This window comes from Erinaceus europaeus, chromosome 13, assembly GCF_950295315.1.
Source record: "Erinaceus europaeus chromosome 13, mEriEur2.1, whole genome shotgun sequence".
NCBI lineage: Eukaryota > Metazoa > Chordata > Mammalia > Eulipotyphla > Erinaceidae > Erinaceus > Erinaceus europaeus.
Window position 1 is genome coordinate 36,240,469 of NC_080174.1, and position 22,984 is coordinate 36,263,452.

Sequence of the window (22,984 nt, forward strand, 5' to 3'; positions counted from 1 at the left end):
ATATTTTAGTTATATTCCAAAGGGCCTAGGCTATATTAGTTTTTTTTTCTTTTTCTTCTTCTTTTCCCCCCTTAGCCTGAAATCTGATATGCAGGTGGATCCAAATTATTGTCTGGGGAGACAATGTCATGGCTGGTAAACATATGTTTTTAGAAGCACAATTTGTAATAGCCAAAACCTGGAAGCAACCCAGGTGTCCAACAACAGATGAGTTGCTGAGCAAATTGTGGTATATATACACAGTGGAATACTACTCAGCTGTTAAAAAACAGTAAGTTCACCGTTTTCAGCCGATTTGGATGGATCTTGAAAAAACCATGTTTGGGAGTCAGGCTGAAGCGCAGCTGGTTAAGCGCAGGTGGTGCAAAGCACAAAGACTGGCGTAAGGATCCCGGTTCGTATCTTGGCTCCCCACCTGCAGGGGAGTCGCTTCACAGGCGGTGATGCAGGTCTGCAGGTGTCTATCTTTATCTCCCCCTCTCTGTCTTCCCCCTCCTCTCTCCATTTCTCTCTGTCCTATCCAACAACAACGACAACAATAATAACTACAACATAAAAAAACAACAAGGGCAACAAAAGGGAATAAATAGTAAAAAAATTAATATTTAAAAAAACAAAAAAATCATGTTTAGTAAAATAAGTCAAAAACAGAAGGATGAATATGGGATGATTTCAGTCTCAGGCAGAAGTTGAAAAACAAGATCAGAAAAGAAAACACAAGTCGAACCAGAACTGGAGTTGGCGTATTGCACCAAAATAAAGTACTCTGGGGTGGGGATGGAGGTGGAGAATACAGGTCCAAAAATGATGACAGAGGACCTAGTGGGGGTTGTACTATTATATGTAAAACTGGGAAATGTTATACATGTACAAACTATTGTATTTACTGTCAAATGTAAAACAATAATAATAATAATAATAATAAAATAGAAAAGGAGAAAAAACAAAACAAAAAAATAGAGCATTATTCTGGCATATGAGATGCCAGGGATCAAACACAAAACCTTATGCTTTTAAGTCTAAAACTTTGGTCACTGAGCCACTTCCCAGGTTATAAAACTACTACTTTTTTTTTTTTAAGCAGCACCAGGGAATGAATTCCGGGTATTGTCCATGTACAATGCTACTGAGCAACCTTCTTGGCTTAGTCTTCTTTCCTTCTTTCTTTATTTCTTTTTTAACAGATAGACAGGAGAGGTGTAAAGAAGACACAGAAGGTGGAGAAGAGAATATCATAATGGTTATATACAAAGAGTCTCTCATGCCTGAGGCACCAAATTTCCAGGTTCAATCTCCCACACCACCATAAACCAGAGCTGAGCAATGTCCTGTAAGAAAAAAAAAAAAAAAGAGAGAAGAAAAGAAAAGAAGAGTTCCCTTTCTATCCATAGAGTTCCCTTAATGCTGTCTATGGTGCTCCTGACCCAGAGCCTCATGTCTGGCAAGGTGTGTGCCTTACTGAGTGAGGTATCACCAAGCTCCAGTAACAGTGCTTTTCAAAAATAACAAGGGTTGGGGAGATAGCATAATGGTTATGCAAAGAAGCTCTCATGTCTGAGGTTCCAGGGTCTCACATTCAATCCCCCACACCATCATAGGCAGAGTTAAAGAGTTCTCTGGTACGAATGAATGAATAAATAAATAAACAAATAAATAGTTAAAATATATTTTAAAAATAACTAAATATTGAGGATGTAAATCAGAGGTATTGTGTATGGTCCTCATGTATGAGGCTCTTTATCCAATTCCTACTACCACAAAAAATAAACAGTGAACAAAAATGGTAAAAATCTGTTGTTGAAAAACTGAAAATATTGGAAAGTAGGGAAGAAATTACCTATATTCCTACAACCGAAAGAGAATTAAATCTTAATATTTTGGTACAATTTATTTTTCCATTCTCTCTGACTTATATTTTTTATTGATTTACTAATGATTGACAAGAGGGGTACAATTCCCACCACCAGAGTCCATATCCCATCACTTCCATTGGAAGCCTCCCTATTCTTTATCCCTCTGGTAGTATAGACCCAGAATCACTATGAGGTGCAAAAGATAGAAGGTCTGGCTTCTGTAATTGCTTCTCTACTGGATATGGGCATTGGTAGGCTGATCCATGCTCACAGCCTGTTTCAATCTTTCCCTAGTGGGGCAGGGCTCTGGACAAGTGGGGTTCCAGTCTGACTTATTTCTTATGGTTAGTCAGTTTTATAGTCTGCTTTTAAAAATACAATACTAGGGGGCCAGACCGTAGCACAGCAGGTTAAACCCCAGCAATAACCCTGGAGGGAAAAAAATACATAGATATACCTATAATTACACACATATATATCCTTTGAAACTTTGTATCCTTAAATACTTATTACTTTAATAAACTGGAATTATATATATATTTTTTTGGCCTCCAGGGTTGTTGCTGGGACTCAGTGTCTGCACTACAAATCCACTGCTCCTGGAGGCCGTTTTTTCCATTTTGCTGCCTTTGTTGTTATTGTTGTTGTTGTTGTTATTGCCCCTCTTGTTGTTGGATAGGACTGAGAGAAATCGAGAGATGAGTGGAAGACAGAAAAGCGAAAAGAAAGATAGACACCTGCAGACCTGCTTCACTGCCTGTGAAGTGATCCCCCTTGCAGGTGGGGAGCCAGGTCTCTAACTGGGATCCTTGTGCCAATCCTTGCACTTCACACCATGTGTGCTTAACCCACTGTGCTACCACCCAGCCCCTGGAATTATATTCTATATCCTAACTCATAAACTTTGCATACATATATTTATTTCAACCATAAGTCACATCTAATATAAAGAGTTTAGGAAATAAAACACAAAACCAAAATAGTATAGTCACTGTTAACATTTGGATGTATATCTTTCTAGTTTTTCACATTTTCTTTTTGTTTTCTTCTTTTTATTTTTTAATCCCTTCTAGGGTTATATCTCTGGGGCTTGGGGCTGACACTACGAATGCACTGCTCCTGGCACCATTTTTTCCCTTTTTGTTCATTTATTTTTATTATTGATTTTTTATTATTGATTTTTGTATTGGAGAGGATGGAGAGGAACTGAGAGAAGAGTGGGAGATAGGGAAAAAGAAAGATAAGACACCTGCAGACCTCCACCTCTTGTGAAGCTTTCCCTCTGCAGATGGTTACTGAAGACTTAAACTCGGGTCCTTGCTCATTATAACCTGTGTGCTCAATCAGGAGTACCACCACCCAGCCCCCTGTGTCCCAGATTCAATGCTCAGCACCACAAAAAGCCAGAGCTGAAGGGAGAGTGGGACTATCAAGTTGGGAGGAGTTCTATTTCACCTCCTTTGATCAACTTCTTTTATTTTTTTTTAATATTTATTTATTTATTACCTCTTGTTGCCCTTTTTGTTTTATTGTAGTTATTATTGTTGTTATTGATATCGTTGTTGTTGGATAGAACAGAGAGAAATGGAGAGAGGAGGGTAAGGCAGAGAGGGGGAGGGAAAGACAGACACCTGCAGACCTGCTTCACTGCCTGTGAAGCAACTCCCCTGCAGGAGGGGAGCCGGGGGCTTAAACCGGGATCCTTACACCGGTCCTTGTGCTTTGCGCCACCTCCGCTTAGCCTGCTGCGCTACTGCCCGACTCCCCAACTTCTTTTATTTTTATTTGTTTTTAATGCAGTTCTAGGATCAAACAGTTTGCCACTGAGCTACCTCCCTGGACCAATTAAAAATATTTTATGGGGATCAGGCAGTGGCATATCCAGTGAAATACAGGTTACCATATACAAGAATAGAGTTTAAGCATTGCTGCCACCTATAGTGAGGAAAGCTTTATAAGTAGTGAAGTGATTCTGCAGGTGTTTCACTACCCCCTTTGTGTCTCTATCAAAAAGAAGAAGAGGAAGAGGAAGAGGAAGGAAAAGGAGGAGGAGAAGGAGGAGGAGGAGAAAAAGAAGGAGGAGGAGGAGGAGAAGAAAAAGGAGGAGGAGGAGGGGAAAAAAACACTGGGAGAAGAATGCTGTGCAGGCACTAAGGCCCAGTGGTAACCCTGGTGGCAGAGGAAAAAAAAAAAAAGCTTATTAATGAGAAAGTGGAGAGAGATATCAGCACATGCAATTCCAAGGATTGAACTCAGGACCTCATGCTTGAGAGCTGAACACTTTATCCTCTGCACCACCTCCTAGGCTGACCTTCCTCCCTGTTTACTGCTTCATTTGATGGAGTATAAACGAAAGTGACCAGCCTATCCCAGGCATCAGTGATGAGCACTATCATTTTTGACTCTACAGCTCTGGCTCCAGGATGCTTTCTCCCCAGCCTCTGATCTCTTTCCATAAGTACTGATGCTCACCTATAAGGGCATTACCTTGAAGTCTTAACTCTTATTTCTCTTCTTTCAGGAGAGACTCCGTGGATTCCAAGTCTTCTATCACCTCCTCTCCAAGAAGGCCATCAGTGGAAAGGTAAAGGAAGCCATGGCCTCCATCCCAGGAGTCCTGTTCAGCACATGTTCCTCCGTTTTAATGGGAGGGATCCAAGACAGGAGAAAGGAAGTCACCTTGTATATTAAAGTGCCTCCAAATTCTAGGACCCACTAAGTAAAACTGAGGAGATCCCTAAGTCCCTGAGGTGACTGACTAGTCACTATTGTCCCCTCATTGTCTGGGAATATTCTTGAGATAAAGTTGAAACCAGCTAGAACAGCAGAGGCTCTTAAGAATCTGCATATGACTGATCTTGAGTTGAACTTAGTTGAGTATCTACCCCCAAAGTACCATAGTTTTTCAAATCATCCATTCATCAAATGTTTGACTATTCTGAGAACTATTCTAGGTGTTAAGAGCAAAGCAGTGGAAAAGAATAGAAAGAAGGAAGGGAGACAGGGAAGGAGGGAAGGAAGGAGGAAGCCAGAAATCCCCAGTCATCAGTCCTATATTCTAATGGGTGTGGGGCAACATACATAATAAATTACAGGGTGGTTTAGAAGGCATCAAATGGGGGCCAGGTGGTGCTGCACCTGGTTGAGTACACACATTACAGTGCACAAGGACCTGGGTTCAAGCCTCCAGTTTCCACCTGCAGGGGGGAAACTTTATAGGTGGTGGAGCCTCATGAGTTGTGAAACAGTACTACAAGTCTTTCTCTCTCTCTCTCTCTCTCTCTCTCTCTCTCTCTCTCTCTCCTCTCTTCTCTCTCCTCTCCTTCTTTATTCTCTCTGCCTCTAGAAAAAAAGAGTGTTAGTGACAAGTATTATGGAAAACAGAGCAGAGTGATGGGGATGTGTATGGGTGATAATCAAGGTGGTCAGTACAGCCCTGTGGAGAAGATGATCTTTGAGCTTAAATCTGAACAGGATGATTAAACTCTGCAAGCATTGGGGTCACTTCAGTCCAAGTGGATGTGTGCCTGACAAGGTTAGGAAGCAGTGAGGTGGCCACTGGGACTTGAGTGATTAAGTGATGAGAAAATAGGACAGAAGGACAGAGCTCCCTAGGTAGAGACCATAATGCTTTTGTGTGGTGCTAGGCTTAAACCTAGGGCATCATATACACTAAAGGATGCATTTTATGGGGTGAACTATCCCCAAGCTATAAACATAATTTTTAATTCTTTATTGGACAGTTCAATACCCAGCAACACATGTTCCAGAGTGATAGCTGATTCTTTCTCTCTCCTCCTGTCTTTCTCATAAGTAAATAAAATCATGTATATACTTTGGTCCATAAGGAGGTCAGAGTTCACAGGAGAAGTAAGGCCAAGGGAGAACATGATAGAATAGGAAATGGTTTATAGGTGGGTCAAGGAAAATTATAAGGGTCCAAGAGCTATATTGGATGATAGGGCAACCAGATAGAACCCGCCTCTGAAAAGTGTTCTGTGGTCAATTAGCAGTGTCTGCCATGAGTATAGCCTAGGAATGGAGTCTCCAATATCATGCTGGTTCTTAAAGGGGGGGTCATTTAGAAATTTGTAGAGGTTTCTTTGATTATCACTATGACTTGAGGTATCTTAGTCATCTCAGGTTGCTATAATAAAATACTATCAGCTGAGTGACTAAAACAACAGACATTTATTTCTCACACTTCTTTTTTAAATATTTATTTATTTATTTATTTATTTATTTATTGGATAGAGATAAAAATTGAGAGGCAAGGGAGGTAGCATGGCAGGTTGAAGAGGAAGAACTGGCGTTAAGGATATCGGTTCGAGCCCCAGGCTCCCCACCTGCAGGAGGGTAGCTTCACAAGTGGTGAAGCAGGTGTGTAGGTGTTTATCTTTCTCTCGCCCTCTCTGTCTTCCCCTCCTCTCTCAATTTCTCTCTGTCCTATCCAACAACAATGGCAGCAATAACAACAATAATAGAAACAAAAACAATGATAAACAACAAGGGCAACAAAAGAGAAAAAAGGCCTCCAGGAGCAGTGGATTCATAGTGCAGGTACCGAGCCCCACCAATAACCCTTGAGACAAAAAAATTAAAATTAAAAATTAAAATAAAAATAAACTTTTAAAAAGTTGAGAGGCAAGAGAGAGGTACATAGATAGATAGACCAGTAGCATTACTTTAACATTTGTTTAGATTTCTCCTTGAAGGTTGGGGCTGGGGGCTCAAACCTGGGCCCTTTCACACTGTAATATATGCTTAGCCTTGTGTGCCACCATTGGCCCCAGTTAGTCTAAGATCAAGGTGCCAGCTGATTTAGTTCCTGATAAGAGCATTCTAGCTTGCAGACAGCCTTCTTGTTGTGTCTGAGAGAGGCCCCATGACTATACTAGGTTTGTTTTTGTTGTTGTTGTTTTCCCTGATCCTGAAATCTGATATGCAAGTGGATCCAAGTTATTGTCTGGGGAGATAATGTCATGGCTGGAAAAAGGACCAGAAAGCTGGATCAGAGAAGAGAGTAGCTCCCAAATATGGGAAAGGTGTATAAATATTGTTGACTGTAAACCTTATCAATTTGATCTGATCTGGGGCCCATATTCAGCTTAGGAGCTTATGTGACTTCTGCATCCCTGTAGATCTGAGCTCACATTCTGTGGGAATGAGTAGGAACATTCCAAGCTGTCCCAATTTCGAGATCCATCTTCCTCAGGTGGAGCATAGAGTATGTTGTCCATCCTCCCTTCAGAGGATGGAACATTCTCTACCATTTTTGATCCAAGTTGAGGGCAAGGTCCTATGAGGGCCCACAAAGGGGTCTAGTGTGTTGTTCCTGATAGAGATGACTGGTAATATTGGGGAGAGGGATTTATTTTAGGTCTAGGCCCATCCTGTCTATTTGGGAATCTCAGGACTTTCTGACTAGGGCCCCAGCTGATGGGATGTCCTGATAAGTGACTAAAGAGTCATTGTTAAAATATGCCAGTCTCTTGCCCTTATTCAGCTTTTGCAGTCCTTGCTTTGATAAGGTCAGCTTTGGAGTAAGTGAGGGAAGTGTAATAGGAAGTAGGTGAGGAGGGTATCTAAGTCTAAGTAGACACTATTTCATTATGAACTTTATACTGACTGACTGCAGAATATTGTGTACTTTTGCTTTCAGGTATATATTTTGCCTAATTTATGGATACATGTGAACATATGCTCTATCCATGGGACCTGGTCTATATCTAGGTTTTGGGACTTTGTTAGGAAGTGAACCACCTGGAATGGAATTAGAGAATCCTATCTTCTTCTTCTAGCGTTTGCCCTTCTTCCGTAGCCAGTCAACAGCGTCAGGTTGAGCCTGATGTAAAGTTTTGAGACTTCCTTTGAATCTGGAGAGGTGGCAGTCATTGACTATGTGAGTCATAGTCTGTCTATAAAAGGAAAGGTCTCACCCAAGTAATGAGGCTGAAGGGTTGACATTCCATGCCTGACATCTCTGGATACAATCTGAAGTGAAGCATGCTAAGGTGGTACTCATTAAGTTGGAGGAGGGGAGTTCTACTGGTATTTTGTAGGCAGGAGCCAAAGATGCTAAATTTCCTGGAATTTGAAGGAGAGTCACCTTTAATCCCATAAAGTATTGTCTTATCCAAAAATGAAACCATAACTAATATAACTCTGGGTTTGGTACTGCAATAATAGAACATTCAACATTTGTATAAGGATTTATATCTCCATATGCCTCTCTTGCCTTTGCCTGTGGCCTTCGAGTCACTTGGCTCCCTCCCATAATACATAATTTTTCTGAAGGTCAGTCAAGCAGAGTATATTTATTCTTCTAGAAATTGTGCCATTTCCTGCTATTTCAGTATTGGAGAATAGAAGAAAATGGAATAGAAGAAAATCTTATAAAACCATTGGATGTACCACCCAGACTTCTCTCTGCACTCTCTGCCTCTCTACTTCATCCATCCATCCATCCCTCCCTCCCTCCATCCTTCCCTCTTTCCACCCATCCCTCCGTCCCTTACTCCATCCATCCATTCACTATTCACTTATTCAGTGAGCACATTTGTTATGTACACCCCTCAGCATCTTCCAGGAGTCAAGGACAAGTACACCCTGATGTAAGCTGTGACAGATTAGCGAGACTAAACAAAGCACCTGCCTATCTGAAGGAGACACCCACTACCCAGCCCAGCAGTTGCTGCTTTATGGAAATATAGGCCCAGTGACTCAAGTCTTCTTTATTTTTTTAAAGAAAGGCTGCACATCTAGGTCATTATATGGATCTCTGAATCTTAAAGAGTGGCAATGTATGCATATTTTCCTAAGAAACAATAGGCAAATAAAACATATTTGTAAGCCTCCAGTTTGAAGTCTCAAAAGTTAGGCAAAGATTTAAACTCATGCTCTGCCTTCACATAGCTAATCTCTTGTACAGAGACAGATAACAAAATACTTGTTTGTTTTTTTCATCGCTGAAGCTTCACTGCTCTCTTGGTTAACTATTTCAGGTAGAGAGAGACAGATAAAGAGGGAAAGGGAGATGGAGAGATAGAGATAAAGTGAAAGACCAGAGCACCAAAGTTCCCTTCCATATAGTGGGGTCTGTGCTCAAACCTAGGCGGCACACATGGCAAAACAGCACACTACCCAAGTGAGCTATTTTGTCAGTCCCAAAATGTTTAGTTTTTTTAAGACATAATTTATGATAAGAACATAGAAGCAGTGAATCAATATATCTTGAGAAATAAAAGGAGAGTTCATGAAAGAGAGAGTATTTGTGCAGAACTGGGGAGATAGCATAATGGTTATGCAAGAAGACTCTCATGCCTGAGGCACCAAAGGTCCCAGGTTCAATCCCTAGAAACACATAAGCCAGAGTTGAATGGGGCTCTAATAAAATAAATAAATAAATAAATAAATAAACAAACAGCTTCAGAGAGCTAATAAATACGTAAATAAATGAAAGAAACATTAAGAGAGAGAGAGACAGTGTGTGTGTGTGTGTGTGTGTGTGTGTGTGTGTGTGTGTGTGTGTGTGTGTGTGTGTTCGTGCTGGGAACTAAAAGATAAGGAAGCATTCGCCCAGAAGGCCCAGGAGGTAATACAGTGGATAAAGTACTGATCCAAGTTTGATTTCCAATTGATGTTTGCTGTTCTCTCTCTCTCTCTCTCTCTCTCTCTCTCGACTTATTAAAAAGAGGTAGAGAGAGGGGGTCCCAGGCAGGGGAATGACATGTTTAAAGGTTGGGTAGCATGAGTGAGCACGGTGCTTTGGGAACAGTGGTTGGAGCACCAGCGATTAGAACAGAAGGAGCACCTCTGGGACAGGGAAGAAAGTTGCAGTTTCCTAACTGTTCTTGTCACCCAGCTCCAGAAACTGGTTGATTTGAACAATCTTGAGGAATGCCCTGGAGGTGGCATGCAGGAGCAGTGAGTGAGTCAGCCTCCAAGCTCCTCTGTTCTGACGGGGGATCCTGTTCTAAGGTCTTGGTGTTGGCAAAGTACTGATTGGTGCTGGCTCTGGCACATACTGGGAGCAGAAGAAAGCTGCTGATAAATCCAGGCCTCCATCCCCACCCTTACCGGGATGCTTTCTCTGCAATTTGGCACTCTTCCCAGTTGTTTGTATTAAAAGCAAAATGAGAGAGGTTGCCTGAAATGCCACCCAGACATGAATTCCAGCCAGACAGCCCCCAGCCAAGAGGAGGGACTGAGATGGAGGGCCCTGCCAGAAGAGGTAGCAGCAGAGGTGTGTGTGGGGGGGGGGGGGGAGGTTGGCAGATAGCAGCATGCAGCCTAATGGGTGTAAGAGGACTCAAGAAAATGCTGCCTTTTACAGGGTCCTTAAGATGTGCTGATAAGTACCTAGAAGGCAGGCAGAACTAGTTTTGTGGACTGATTGCTATTTGCTAGCTGCATAGTTACAAACCCCTCTCAAGGTCACTGTGAAGATCAAATGAGGTGATAAAACATTTAGCAAGGTCCCTAAACCATTTAAATGCTCCATAAATGCACACTGCTTAGGTATACCACACTTAATGTGGTCATCTATGTCTATATAGGTGAATCTATGAGTAATAGTCTATTTCTGGAATTCTCTTAGGCACTTTAATCTGCTTGACATTTCTATAAAGGCAGATACTACTATTATCAATCTGGAACACATACAGCATGGAATGCCCAAGATTGTGTAGCTACAAGTGGTGGTGTAAGGTTTTGTAGCTGGTGGTGTAAGGTTTTGTACATGGGAACAGTACAGTTGCCTGGGATTTTTGTTTTGTTTGTTTTTAACCAGAGCACTACTCAGCTCTGGTTTATGGTAGTTCTGGGGAATTGAACCTGGGACCTCAGAACCTTGGGCATGAAAGTCTTTTGCATAACTATTTTACTATCTCCCCAACCCTATTGACTGAGTTCTTAATATTTGACCAGAGCAAGGTTGGAGAGTGTTTTATAATGCACACTTTGCCATGTGTGAGAGTCCAGTTTCACATCTTCCCTGCCCCCACCCTCCCCAATACACACAACACATAGGAGCACTTGTTCCAGGGGAACGGTGCTATGGTATCTGTGTGTGTGTGTGTGTCTGTCTGTCTCTCTCTCCTCTCTCCCTTGTCCTTCTCTCCCTGTCTTTCTTCCTCCTCCTGTCACTGTCTGGAATGGGGAGGGGGGCAGATGCAGTGGAAAAGAGAGCTGGTACAAAAGCCTCAGTGGACAAGAAAACAAAGTAACCAACCACCCCCCAGTATAGGCATTCCCAAAATGATGACTGTTTATTGTTGGTAACTATTAAGCCTACTTCCAAGCAGTGCTATAAACAGCCCTCTGGCAATCTTGCACTTCTGAGTCCCAGACTATGAAGACATGCTTATGGGGCCCATAGGTCCCAAGTCTTGGGAGTTGCCAGATAAGATTTGAAAGATACATCTCTTGACCCCCAGAGAGTGGGGCCAGTGACCTTCCAAAGGCAACCAGTCTACTGCCAAACTCAACCCTGTCTGCACCCCCTGAATGTACCCTTCACCTCTTTGCAGTCATCTGCCTCCACTCATTCACTCAACAAAGATGCATCCAGTGCCCACCTGGAGCACCTAGACTTCCAGGTGGCAGCAGACAGTGGTGCAGCCACTGAGTGTGTCCCACTGCTCTGCAACCTGTAATCTGGGGTTAGAGACAGACAGTGTTTACAAACACATAAGCAGGTTAATTATAGACTTGGAGAAGTGCTGTGAATGAAAGAAGTCAGGTCATGTGCTAGAGAGTGACAGACCAGAGCCTGGTGACCTCTGCTGGGTGGCCAGGGAAAGCATCCCAGAGGATGTGACATTTGAGCAGGGAAAGTGCTAGTTGGAAAAATCTGGAGGAGTGACAGCCTTCTGCAAAAGGGGACAGCCAAGGCAAAGGCAGTTTGGTAGGAAGGGGAGGGAACACAGAGAGGCAGTGCAGAAGCGCCTCTAGGAAACTGAACAGAGTGTGGCATGGCATAGGTCACAAGAGGAGGCAGGCCAGATGTTGAGGGGCTAGGGAGCCATGGAGAGGAAGTGTTTTTATTTGTTTGTTTGTTTTGTTTTATTTTTAAGAGTTGTTTATTAACATGGGGTGGAGGGAGCCAGAGCGCCACAGATCAAACTCAGGACCTCATGCTTGAGGGTCTATCACTTTATCCCCTGCACCACTTTCCAGGCCATGAGGAGTTTTGATTTTATGTTGAAAAGACTCAGATGCAGAGGAGGCTGCATGATCAGCTGTGAGTGTTTGAAAGGGTCCTCTGACTGCTGTGTGTCAAATGGACTATAAGGGGGTAAGAGGAAGTAGAGATACCAGCTTTGGGGCCTACTGTACAGTTGAGAGACCAGGATAGGTGAATGGAAACTCCTTTTGGTTGAAGAGAGTCTCTCTGCCTCTAGAACACATGCTCTTCTCAGTGTTCTCTGGCCTGTACCTTTCCCCTCCCACTGAAATCTGACTCTAGAAAAGAGTTGGTTAGATCTCTGCTACCCTATCCCTGTGTCTGGTAGCCAGGCTGCCTCCTGCCTGTTGTCAGGCAGGGATGGGGAAAATTCAGGGTAAGCTGGCCTGGAACAGTAAATTTCCAGCTGCATTATAAATAAATAAATAAATAAATAGCCTGGGATGTAACATCTGACTTGGAAGTGTGAGATTTTGAGTTAGATCCTTGGCATCTCTCTTCTCCATCATAAATAAATAAATAAATAAATAAATTAGTTAAAAATAAGTCTTTTAAAACAAATAAGTAAATAAAAGATAGGGAAGCCTTTTCACCAAAACTTTGAAAAACTAAAACTGTAACCCTTGTTACCCAGGAGGTGATGAAGTGGCTAGAGCTTTAGACTCAAAAGCATGGGTTCTTGAGTTTAAACCCCAACATCATATGTGCCAGAGTGATAGTCTGGTGTTCTCTCTCTTTTTCTCTCCCTCTCCTCTCTTTCTTGTTAATAAATAAATAAATCATTTAAAATTTAATAAATAAATAAAAGTATCAACCTTGTAAGAGAAAAGCCTTCCCTCCCCTATCCAGTCCCACCCCATGGCAACACTGAGACACATCTGAGAAGCTCAAGACTATATAGACACAAAAATCCCAGAAACCCAAGGGTGTATGGAGTGATAGAGAAAATAAAAAGTCAGGCCAAATATCAAGGTTTGGAATAAGAGTTTACATTAAGGAATGAATGCTCAAATTTTTTAAAGCATTTTTATTTATTTACTTATTTACTTACTTATTTATTTTCCTTCCAGGGTTATCACTGGGTCTCAGTACCAGCACTATGAATCCACTGCTCCTGGAGGCCATAAATAAATAAATTTTTTAAAATATTTATTTATTCCTTTTTGCTGCCCTTGTTTTTTACTGCTGTTATTGATGTCATCGTTGTTGGATAGGACAGAGAGAAATGGAGAGAGGAGGGGAAGACAGAGAGGGGGGGAGAAAGATAGACACCTGAGGACCTTCTTCACTGCTTGTGAAGTGACAACCCCTACAGGTGGGGAGCCGGGAGCTCAAACCAAGATCCTTATGCCAGTCCTTGTGCTTTGTGCCACCTGCGCTTAACCCACTGTGATACCACCCGACTCCCCCCATTTTTTTTAAAATTGGGCAGGACAGAGAGGAATTGAAAGAGGAAGGGAAGATAAAGAGGAGGAGAGAAGATAGACACCTGCTGACCAGCTTCGCTGCTTATGAAGTGAACTCACCTCCCTAAAGGTGGGGAGCTGGGGGTTCAAAATGCGATCTTCCTATGGGTCCTTATGCTTCGTACTATGTGTGCTTAACCTGGTGCACTACCACCTGGCACCCAGCATTTTGTTAATAAAAATAATTTAATATTTTTGTTAGCATTTCCTTTAATGATTTAATAATGGTTTACAAAGTTGTAAGATTACAGAATATCCATATTACAGCTACCATCAAATTTCTGTGGCCCCACCCACTTATAACCACCATAGTTCTCACAAAGTCTTAGAGACAGTTGGCTATTTCTTTCTTTCTTTCTTTTTTTTTTTGAAAGTTCATGTCTTTCAGTTTTTTGTTTTACACATATGAGCAAAACCACCCAGTAGTTGTTTATCACCTCCTTGTTTACTTTGGTAAGCATAATCACCTCAAGTTCCATCCATTTTGTCCCACTTTATGATCCAACAATTCCATTCCTAAGTATATATATTCAAAGGACATGAGAACACTACTTCATAGCTACATTATACAATAATAGTTAAGGAGTAGAACATCAACAAATGACTGAGGCATATATTCAATGAAATAACTACTCTGCAATTTATGTATTTTTTTTATTACACTGGGATTTGAGCCTACATAATTCTACCACTTCCAGCTCTTGTAGGAGAGATGAACCACAGCACCTGACATGCTTGTTGCTCTCCTTTAGTGCCAGAGCTGGAACCAGGGTAAGGTGAGCGCTCTGCTGAGTGAGCTGTTTCCTGGCCACATGGATACAATTTCTTTCTGAGAGGGAGAAAATGAGAGAGAGCAGAACACCACTATGTCATATATGGTGCTGGTCATCAAACCCGAAGCCTCATGTATGCACAGGGTGAGCTCTACCTGCTAATCCATTTTCTAGCTGCTCTAGAATTTATTTAAAATATATCTCTGAAACAAGTAGGGAAAGGATGAAACTTGGACCAAATGTAGTACAGCAAGGCCAAGGACATGGTGGGGGGGGGGATAGGAAGAATGGGGTTGATTGGGCAGTGGGGACCCAAAGCAAGATGGTAGAGGAGGACCCAAGTTGGTAGTGGGAATGGTGTGCAGCCACCTGTTGTGGAGGGTGAGAATTTATACCCATATGATAACAACCGTCTTGCAAATCACCATTTCGCTAATAAAACAGTAAAATAAAATACAGCATTGGTAACAAGAAGAGCACCAACCTCATGAGGTTGTTATGAGGATTAGATGAGATGGCCCATGTCAAGTGACTAAAATAGTACCAACCTCATAGGGATGTTAATGGGATTAAATGAGAAGATCCACAAAATATCTAGAATGGTGCACCACAAAAGCTTTATTCTTTATTCACTTAATGTTAACATGTATATTACTGATTTGTCATCCCCAGATCAAACAGCAGCAAATTGAAAGCAGAGGCCCCCAAAACACCCAGCAGCCCTTCAACTCCCACCTTTGCCCCCTCTGTCTGCCTCTTGGCACCCTGCTACCTCACAGGGGACTCCGTCCGGGACAAGTGTGTGGAGATGCTCTCAGCAGCCCTAAAGGCAGATGGTAAGAGGGCCTGAACTAGCAACAAAGAAGGAAAGGGCTCTTTTTCACTCCTGAGAATAATATGAGATGCTATGGTCCCCAGTATAAGCATTGCTGTTGACATTTGTGTTTCCCAAATCTCTTTTAGATGATTACAAAGACTACGGAGTCAACTGTGACAAGATGGCATCAGAAATTGAAGATCATATCCTTGAGTGTGAAGGGTGTTTAGATTGTGTGGAAGACCCAGGACAGTAAGAATGGGGAGGAATCTTGGGATACCTCCTTGTATGGCCCCTGGACCAGGGTGTTTAATTTGAGCTAACACTGATTAAGTTTTATACCAGCTGACCTCTTGCTAAACTTTTTATGAGCAGCATCTCATTCAGTGTTGAAGTCATTCCGACAAGGTAGATTCCCTGACTAGATCCGTTCTACAGCTCAGATAACTGAGATTCAGAGAGGTTAAGTCAGATGTAAATTAATAGACCTGATATCTAAAAGGAAAGAGAACTCATTTTTTCACTCAGAGGCATCTCTGAGTGAAAAATATCTATCTGGGAGCATGATGGTTCATCTGGTAGAGCACACACTTCACCATGTTCACATAACTAATAGCAGTGGTAGAGTTGAAATTTCAACTCAAAAGTGTAACTCTAACCTGAGGTTTCAACTGCTTTGCTGGAAAGGCCATGCTATAATGTACCTGGGCTGTGCCATCAAGTAGATGGACAGACAGAAAGTAACATTTCTCATGCTCATTCTCTCCCCCTCTTCTAACTTCTGAAGATAACATTTTTAACTTCCATCTGTGTCCCAGGCCTTATGAAGAGCAGCTGTCACTTCCTAGCTCTGTTAATTTACAACTTCATGAGGTAGAGGCTATAATTCACCTTTTGCAGTTGAGGAAACTGAAGCTCAGGAACTACTGGGTTTCAGAGCTGCACTAAAAACCTTGGTCTTTTTTTTTTTAATTCTTGAATTTCTTTTTTTATATTTACTTATTCCCTTTTGTTGCCCTTGTTGTATTATTGTTGTACTTATTATTGTTGTTATTGATGTCGTTGTTGGATAGGACAGAGAGAAATGGAGAGAGGAGGGGAAGACAGAGGGGGGGGAGAAAGATAGACACCTGAAGACCTTCTTCACTGCTTGTGAAGTGACTCCCCTACAGGTGGGGAGCTGGGGGCTCAAACCAAGATCCTTATGCCAGTCCTTGTGCTTTATGCCACCTGCGTTTAACCCACTGTGATACCGCCCAACTCCCCCCATTTTTTTTAATTGGGCAGGACAGAGAGAAATTGAAAGAGGAAGGGAAGATAAAGAGGAGGAGAGAAGATAGACACCTGCTGACCTGTTTCACCACCTGTGAAGCGACTCCCCTGCAGGTGGGGAGCCGGGGGCTCAAACTGGTATTCTTATGCCTGTCCTTGCACTTTGCACCACCTGCGCTTAACCCGCTGCACTACTGCCAGACTCCCAATCCTTTAATTTCATATCCTGACTTCTTTCTATGTGCCCTCTTCTTCCATTTTCTGAAAGGAGCTTTGCATATCGAGATATTACCACCTGTGTGATAGGCGACCAGGGCACCAAAAGGTTTGTATTATTTGAGGAAAGTGAAAGAAATGAGAGGGGGTAAGGGGGTACCAGAACATCACTTTGTCATATGCAGTGCTAGGGCTTGAACTTGGGACCTCATACATGCAAGTCCTGTATTCTATCACTAAGCCATCTTCCCAGCTATTGCATAGAGAGATATCTGTCTTAGGGAGAAAAGAACCCTTCACCATAGTGCCCCCACTAAATGAATGCCTAGGGATAAAACTTTACCTGTTGAAGAGATGTAGAGGAAGGAAAACAGAATCCCCAGGCGAGAGGCTGTGTATCACACTGAGATGTGTGTGATTTGGAGAAGAGCAGGGACCAATTCACAAACTACAAGATTGCCTGCTGCCATCTCCTGGCAGGAGCCCTGGAGTTTAACACACTTTCTAGGAGTATACTTCCCCATCATTTAATTGTGAACCAGCACCTCTTGAGCTATCCAACATATCACCAAGCACATTTTCATAATTTCTAATTAATCCCAAAACACAGACCATGAGGTATCAGACTTATCAAGAGCTTTTACTATGCTTTCTAAAGAACAGTTGTCCCTCAAGACAGGTCTTCTCTACTTTCACATTTGATTTGAAACAAAAGTGAATGATCAGGGCCAGGTGGTGGCACACCTAGTTAAGTACATACATTACAGTGTGCAAGGTACTCGAGTTCAAGCCCCTGGTCCCCACATGCAGGGAGGAAGCTTCATGAGTGGTGAAGTAGGGCTACAGGTGTTTCTATCTCTATCCCTCTCTATCTCCCCCTCCTCACTCAATTTCTATCCCTCTCTAGTAAATAAATTAAATAAAATTTTAAAATCTTTTTTTAAAAAGTGAATGATCTGGGAGTCGGGCTGTAGCGCAGCGGGTTAAGCGCAGGTGGCACAAAGCACAAGGACCGGCATAAGGATCCCGGTTCGAACTCCGGCTCCCCACCTGCAGGGGAGTCGCTTCACAGGCGGTGAAGCAGGTCTGCAGGTGTCTATCTTTCTTTCCCCCTCTCTGTCTTCCCCTCCTCTCTCCATTTCTCTCTGTCCTATCCAACAACGACAACAACAATAATAACTACAACAATAAAAAAACAACAAGGGCAACAAAAGGGAATAAATAAATAAAATAAATAAAATTTTAAAAAAAGTGAATCATCTAACACATAGTTTCACTGTCACCTTTTTCTCCTCACCGCCCCCCCCAAACTCAGTGAATTGTCCCCCTTCAGAGAGGAAAGGAAATGAAAACTATGTCATATTTTTTTCTTTGTCATTTTCTTTGTCTTTGTCTGGGGCTTTGAACCTGCATGATTTCATCATTCTAGCAGGCTCACTTTTCTTTTTCCAAGATAGAGGAACATAGAGGGAGAATGAGAGAGAGACACCATAGCACTGCTCTGCCATTGGTGAAGATTCCCCTTTGCATAGTGCTCCCATGTGGTGACCAGAGACTCAAACCCAAGTCCTTGCACATGTTACAGTGTCTAATCTAACAAGTGAACTACCTCCTCCCCTACATCATATATATTCCCTTTTGCTGCCCTTTTTGTTTTATTGTTGTAGTTATTATAGTTGTTGTTATTGGTGTCATCTTTGTTGGATAGGACAAAGAGAAGTGGAGAGGAGGGGAAGACAGAGAGGCCTGTGAAGCACCTTCCCTGCAGGTGGGGAGACAGGGGCTCAAACCAGGATCCTTATGCCGGTCCTTGCGCTTTGCACCACGTGTTTATCCCACTGCGCTACCACCCGACTCCCTCAACATCATCTTTTTAACTATTTGTTTTTAGGTGGTGGGAGCTTATGGGAAGAGTTTGAATGTTTTGTGTCAAAAAAAAATGCCCTCTTTGAAGCAAGGTAGCACTGAACTAATGTAACAACTGTAGGACTCTCATGTGCTACTCTGAGGGGTCATTAAACCTCCCCCCAGGTCTGAATCCAAGCCCCTTCTCTCTAGTGATTTCAGGAAATGAAGGTGGAAGCAGGAAGAGGTGGATTTCCAGCCCTGCTGTGTGCACATAGTAAGCAGGTACACAACCTGAAGGAACCCCAAACAGTTTTCTAAACAAACTTTTTGACTTTCAAATGCACTATAGCATATTCTTTCTTTGCATTCTATTTTTTTTTCTACCAGGGTTATCACTGGTGCTCCATGCCTGCATGGCTTCACTATTTCCAGCCATTTTTGCCTTTTCTTTTTTTAGAGACAAAGAGAGAAGAAACACCTGAAGTGCCACTCCACTGCTCATGATGCTTTCCCACTGCAGGTAGAAACTGGGGTCTTGAACCTGGGTCTTTGTGCAGAATGTGTAGGCTCTATCTGGTGAGCACTTTTTTTATATAAACAACAGGAATGGAAAAAATAAATACTACCTTCTTTCCTACCACTTCTATCAAGGCAGAGTTTCCACTTGTCTATATTCCTTACAGTCTCTAGACAGGCTCCAAAGGCCTGTCTAGAGCTCAGTGTTTGGACAGAAAACTCACTGTGATTAGTGGTCCTTGCTGAGTTCCTGCTGGGGAACTTCCTGCTACACAAGTGGAGAGCATTACCTGTGGGAGAGGGTCTGGCATCCAGCCCTGCCTCTGCCAGGAATTTTCTCTGTGACCTTAAGCAAGGGCCCACACCCTTTCTAAGCCTCAGCTTCCTTGTCTACTAATGAGAAAAGTAACTGACCAGCAAATAGCAGAGTGGCTCCAAGGGATAGAAATAGGTATTACTAGAGGCTGTGTGCTGTGTTTCACTTTGTTAGTAACACTGGATTACACACAACTCAACAACTTCTTTGTTGCAATAAAGAGCTTGATAGATGTGGCTCCTAGTTTTATATTTTTCTCTGACAACTGAATATTATTTCCAGAGCCCCTTACAAACTAGAGGTTATCTTCATACTATTTTAGCAGCTCCTAAGTGCCGAGCATTTGATATGTCAGACAACATGCTAGTGCCACTTAAAGCTTAGCTCACTGAGTCCTCTTATTAGTCATGTATTTGTTTTCAGAGCTGAGGTCATGTGCATGCGTGATTTCCACCACGCAGGACCACTTTTTCAGAGAGACAGAGAAAGAGAGAGAGAGAGAGACCACAGCACTAAAGCATCCTCTAGTGCTATAGCACCTCTCATATGGTGCCAGGATTTGAACCTGGACCACAAGGCATAGCAAGACATGGGACTTAACTGGTGAGCTATCTTTCAAACCCAGTCTTATATTGAAATATAAGAAAACTGAAGCACAGAAAAATCACGTGACACACTCAAATGACACAAGAAGTTCAGGCAAATGAGGGCTGCACACTCTTTGGGTCCTTGACACCATGGTTCTTACAAGAAGTTGAATTCACTATGGAGCCTGATTCCTGTCCCTGATATGGGACTGCCCCAAATAGCCAAAGGAGGCCCCCTCTGCATTAGACAAAGGCCACCAAGGTGCCCAAAGCCTGTAATAAGTCCAAGGAGAGGAAGAGATGGCTATGAGACACCTCAGGCTTCAGGGTGAGATCCCTTGTCCGCTTGGCTGTCCTTGACCATGTCACATATCTACCAGGAGCTCAAGAGCACAGACATGAAATATCGGAACCGGGTACGCAGCCGAATCAGCAACCTCAAAGACCCCAGGAACCCCGGCCTAAGACGGAATGTTCTCAGTGGGAACATCTCAGCTGGGCTTATTGCCAAGATGACTGCAGAGGTGAGGAAGAGGGTCGGACCACTGCAGGGTGGGGAGGAGGCCCTTCCAGCTATGCCAGTGTCTGAGAGTCAATGGCCTGTGATTCAGTGGAGCTAAGTTAGGAGACTGCTCCAGCCAGATCATCTCAGACTCTCCCTCCACCTCTCAGGACCTCTAGACCATCTGAACAGTGGACACAGTTGATGCATACTAAGTGCTTAGGTGCATTGTCTAATTTTATCTATCCACAATAACTGAAGTAGAAATGTTTACTATCCCCATTTTTATGGATGTAACTTTTTTTTTGGATGTGACTTTTGTGGATGTGCTCAGGGGATTTAACTGGTTTACCCACATACACAGCTAGAAGATGCTGAAGCCAAGAGGCAAGCTCTCTGGTTCCTAATCATGTTTTCTTCACTGCTTTAACTTTTTTCTTTTTTTTTTGCTTTCTTTCTTTTGTTTTCTACCAGAATTATCACTGGGGTTCAGTGCCTGAATGATAACCCCTGGTAGCCTTTTTTTTTAAAAAAATGATGATGATAAAAAAAATGATGATGATGATGATGATGATGATGATGGAGACAGAGAAAAATGGGGATGAGGGAGGGGATGTGGGGGAAGAGAAAAAGAAACACCAGGCAGGGGAGATAGCATAATGGTTATACAAAGAGATGGTCATGCCTGAGGCTCCAAAGTCTAGGTTCAATTCCCTGTACCACCATAAGCCAGAGCTGATCAGTGCTCTGGTAATAAATAAATAAATAAAATAATAGATAGAGAAACAAAAACACCTGCAGCACTGCCCTTGAAGCATCACCCCCTGCAGGTATGACAGGGGCTTGAACCCAGATCCTTGTGCATGATAACTTATGCATTTTACCAGCTGTACTACTGCCGACTCCCCTTCAGTGGTTTGAATCTGCCTCCCTCTTTGACCTTGTTCAGTCCTTTATTCCATAACCTAGCTCTGGACCCAAGCCATATCTGTAGTCCCTGTCTCCATGAAGCTCAGTCCAAGGCAAGGGGAGACATATTTACAAATACAAATAGCCCCTGACTTCAGATGTTTTGGCTTAAGATTTTTCAAATTTATGATGATGCCAAATAAACATACATTTGGTGAGAACTGTGTTTTGAATTCTGACCTTTTCCTGAGCTAGCAATATGTAATAGGATAGTAGTGATGCTAAGTATCAACAGGGAGTCACAGCTCCCAGTCACTTACTCCATCACCACGTAAACAGCAGATCTGTTACAGATCTGTGTTCTGTGCAGCCAGTGTTTTTTGTTTGTGTGTGGATATGTTTTGTGTCCTGGCATCCTGTCAAATCTACAAAACACCCATCTGTGTCTAAGATATGCAACATTTTACTAAAAAATAAGCTTTGCCAGGCCAGTGAAATAGCTTACTTGGATAGTATGCTGCTTTGCCTTGGATATGTTCCAGGTTCAAGTCCAGACCTTACTGCATTCAAGGAAGCTTTGGTGCTGTGGTCTCTTTCACTTTCCCGCTCCCTTTCTGCCTCTCTATTTTAAGAGAAAATAAAATAAAATAAGCTTTGTCACTTGGATGCTTTGCCATGTATGTGACCCAGGTTTAAGCCCAGCCTTTACCACACTGAAAGAAGCTTCAGTACTGTCATTTCTCTCTCTTAACTGTCTGTCTATCTATCGTCTCTGTATTTCTCTCCCTCAATCTCTCCATCTAAAAACAAATAAATAGATAAATAAAATAAGTTTTGTGGCAGGTGATTTTGCCCAACTGCAGACTGATATAAGTGTTACAAGTATTTAAAGTAGGCTTGGCTGAAGTTTGAAGTAGGTTTGGCTGATGTTTGGTGGGTTAGGAATGGATAAAATGTGTGTGGGCTTACTAGATATTCAGCTTATAATAAGTCTTGCTGGGCAGTAAACTCCACTGTAAGTCAAGAAAGAGCTGTATCTATAGTATGGACATAGAAAGTTCCTTGATACCATCACCACAGGCCATTACAAGAGGGAAGGGCTAAGCCAGCCTGAAGGGACCTATAAGGGATAGAAATAAGCAATAAGCCTTTTTACAGAAAAAAAAAACAACACAGTAGTTAGAAACCTAGGAGCTGTGACAAAATACATAGTTTTAATTCTTCTTTTGTCACTTAAGTATGTGATCTTAGACAAACTATTTGACCTCTCTGGGCCTCAGTATTCTTGTCTATCAAGTGGGACTAATAATAGCTATCTAACAAAGGATTGAGTTAATATGTGTGAAGTGTTTAGAAGAGTAAAATGACCCCACAATGAATACATAATATGTATCATTCATTAATCATTTCTTGTAATCTTCAGTTCACTGCTGTAAAAAAAAAAAAAGGAACATTATCATTTTGTGGATGAGAAAAATGATGGTACATATAACTAGTAAGTGCTAGATGAGAGTCTGTACACAAATCTGACTGCTTCAGAACCTACATCTCAGGAAGACCTTTTTGCACAGCCTAGTATGACTGGACCTTCAGTACCTGAGCTAACAGGGCAGATTCTCTTCATGCCTCTGGAGGTAACACTGATAACATGCTATTAAATCCACATGACCCCAAGACAGTAAGCACAAATGCACTGGGGTTCTGCAGCTTAGATGTGTTGCAG

General features: G+C 42.3%; 1 protein-coding gene across 1 annotated transcript in view; it reads left to right on the top strand.

Annotated features, from left to right (window-relative positions):
- Nucleotides 1–22,984, top strand: part of TCEA3 (transcription elongation factor A3) — a 62,966-nt gene that overhangs the window by 21,428 nt on the left and 18,554 nt on the right. Inside the window, exons 5-8 of the mRNA XM_060205515.1 lie at nt 4,375–4,437; nt 14,951–15,114; nt 15,242–15,297; nt 20,219–20,374. Coding sequence (XP_060061498.1) covers nt 4,375–4,437; nt 14,951–15,114; nt 15,242–15,297; nt 20,219–20,374 — 439 coding nt within the window. The remainder of the gene's footprint in view (nt 1–4,374; nt 4,438–14,950; nt 15,115–15,241; nt 15,298–20,218; nt 20,375–22,984) is intronic.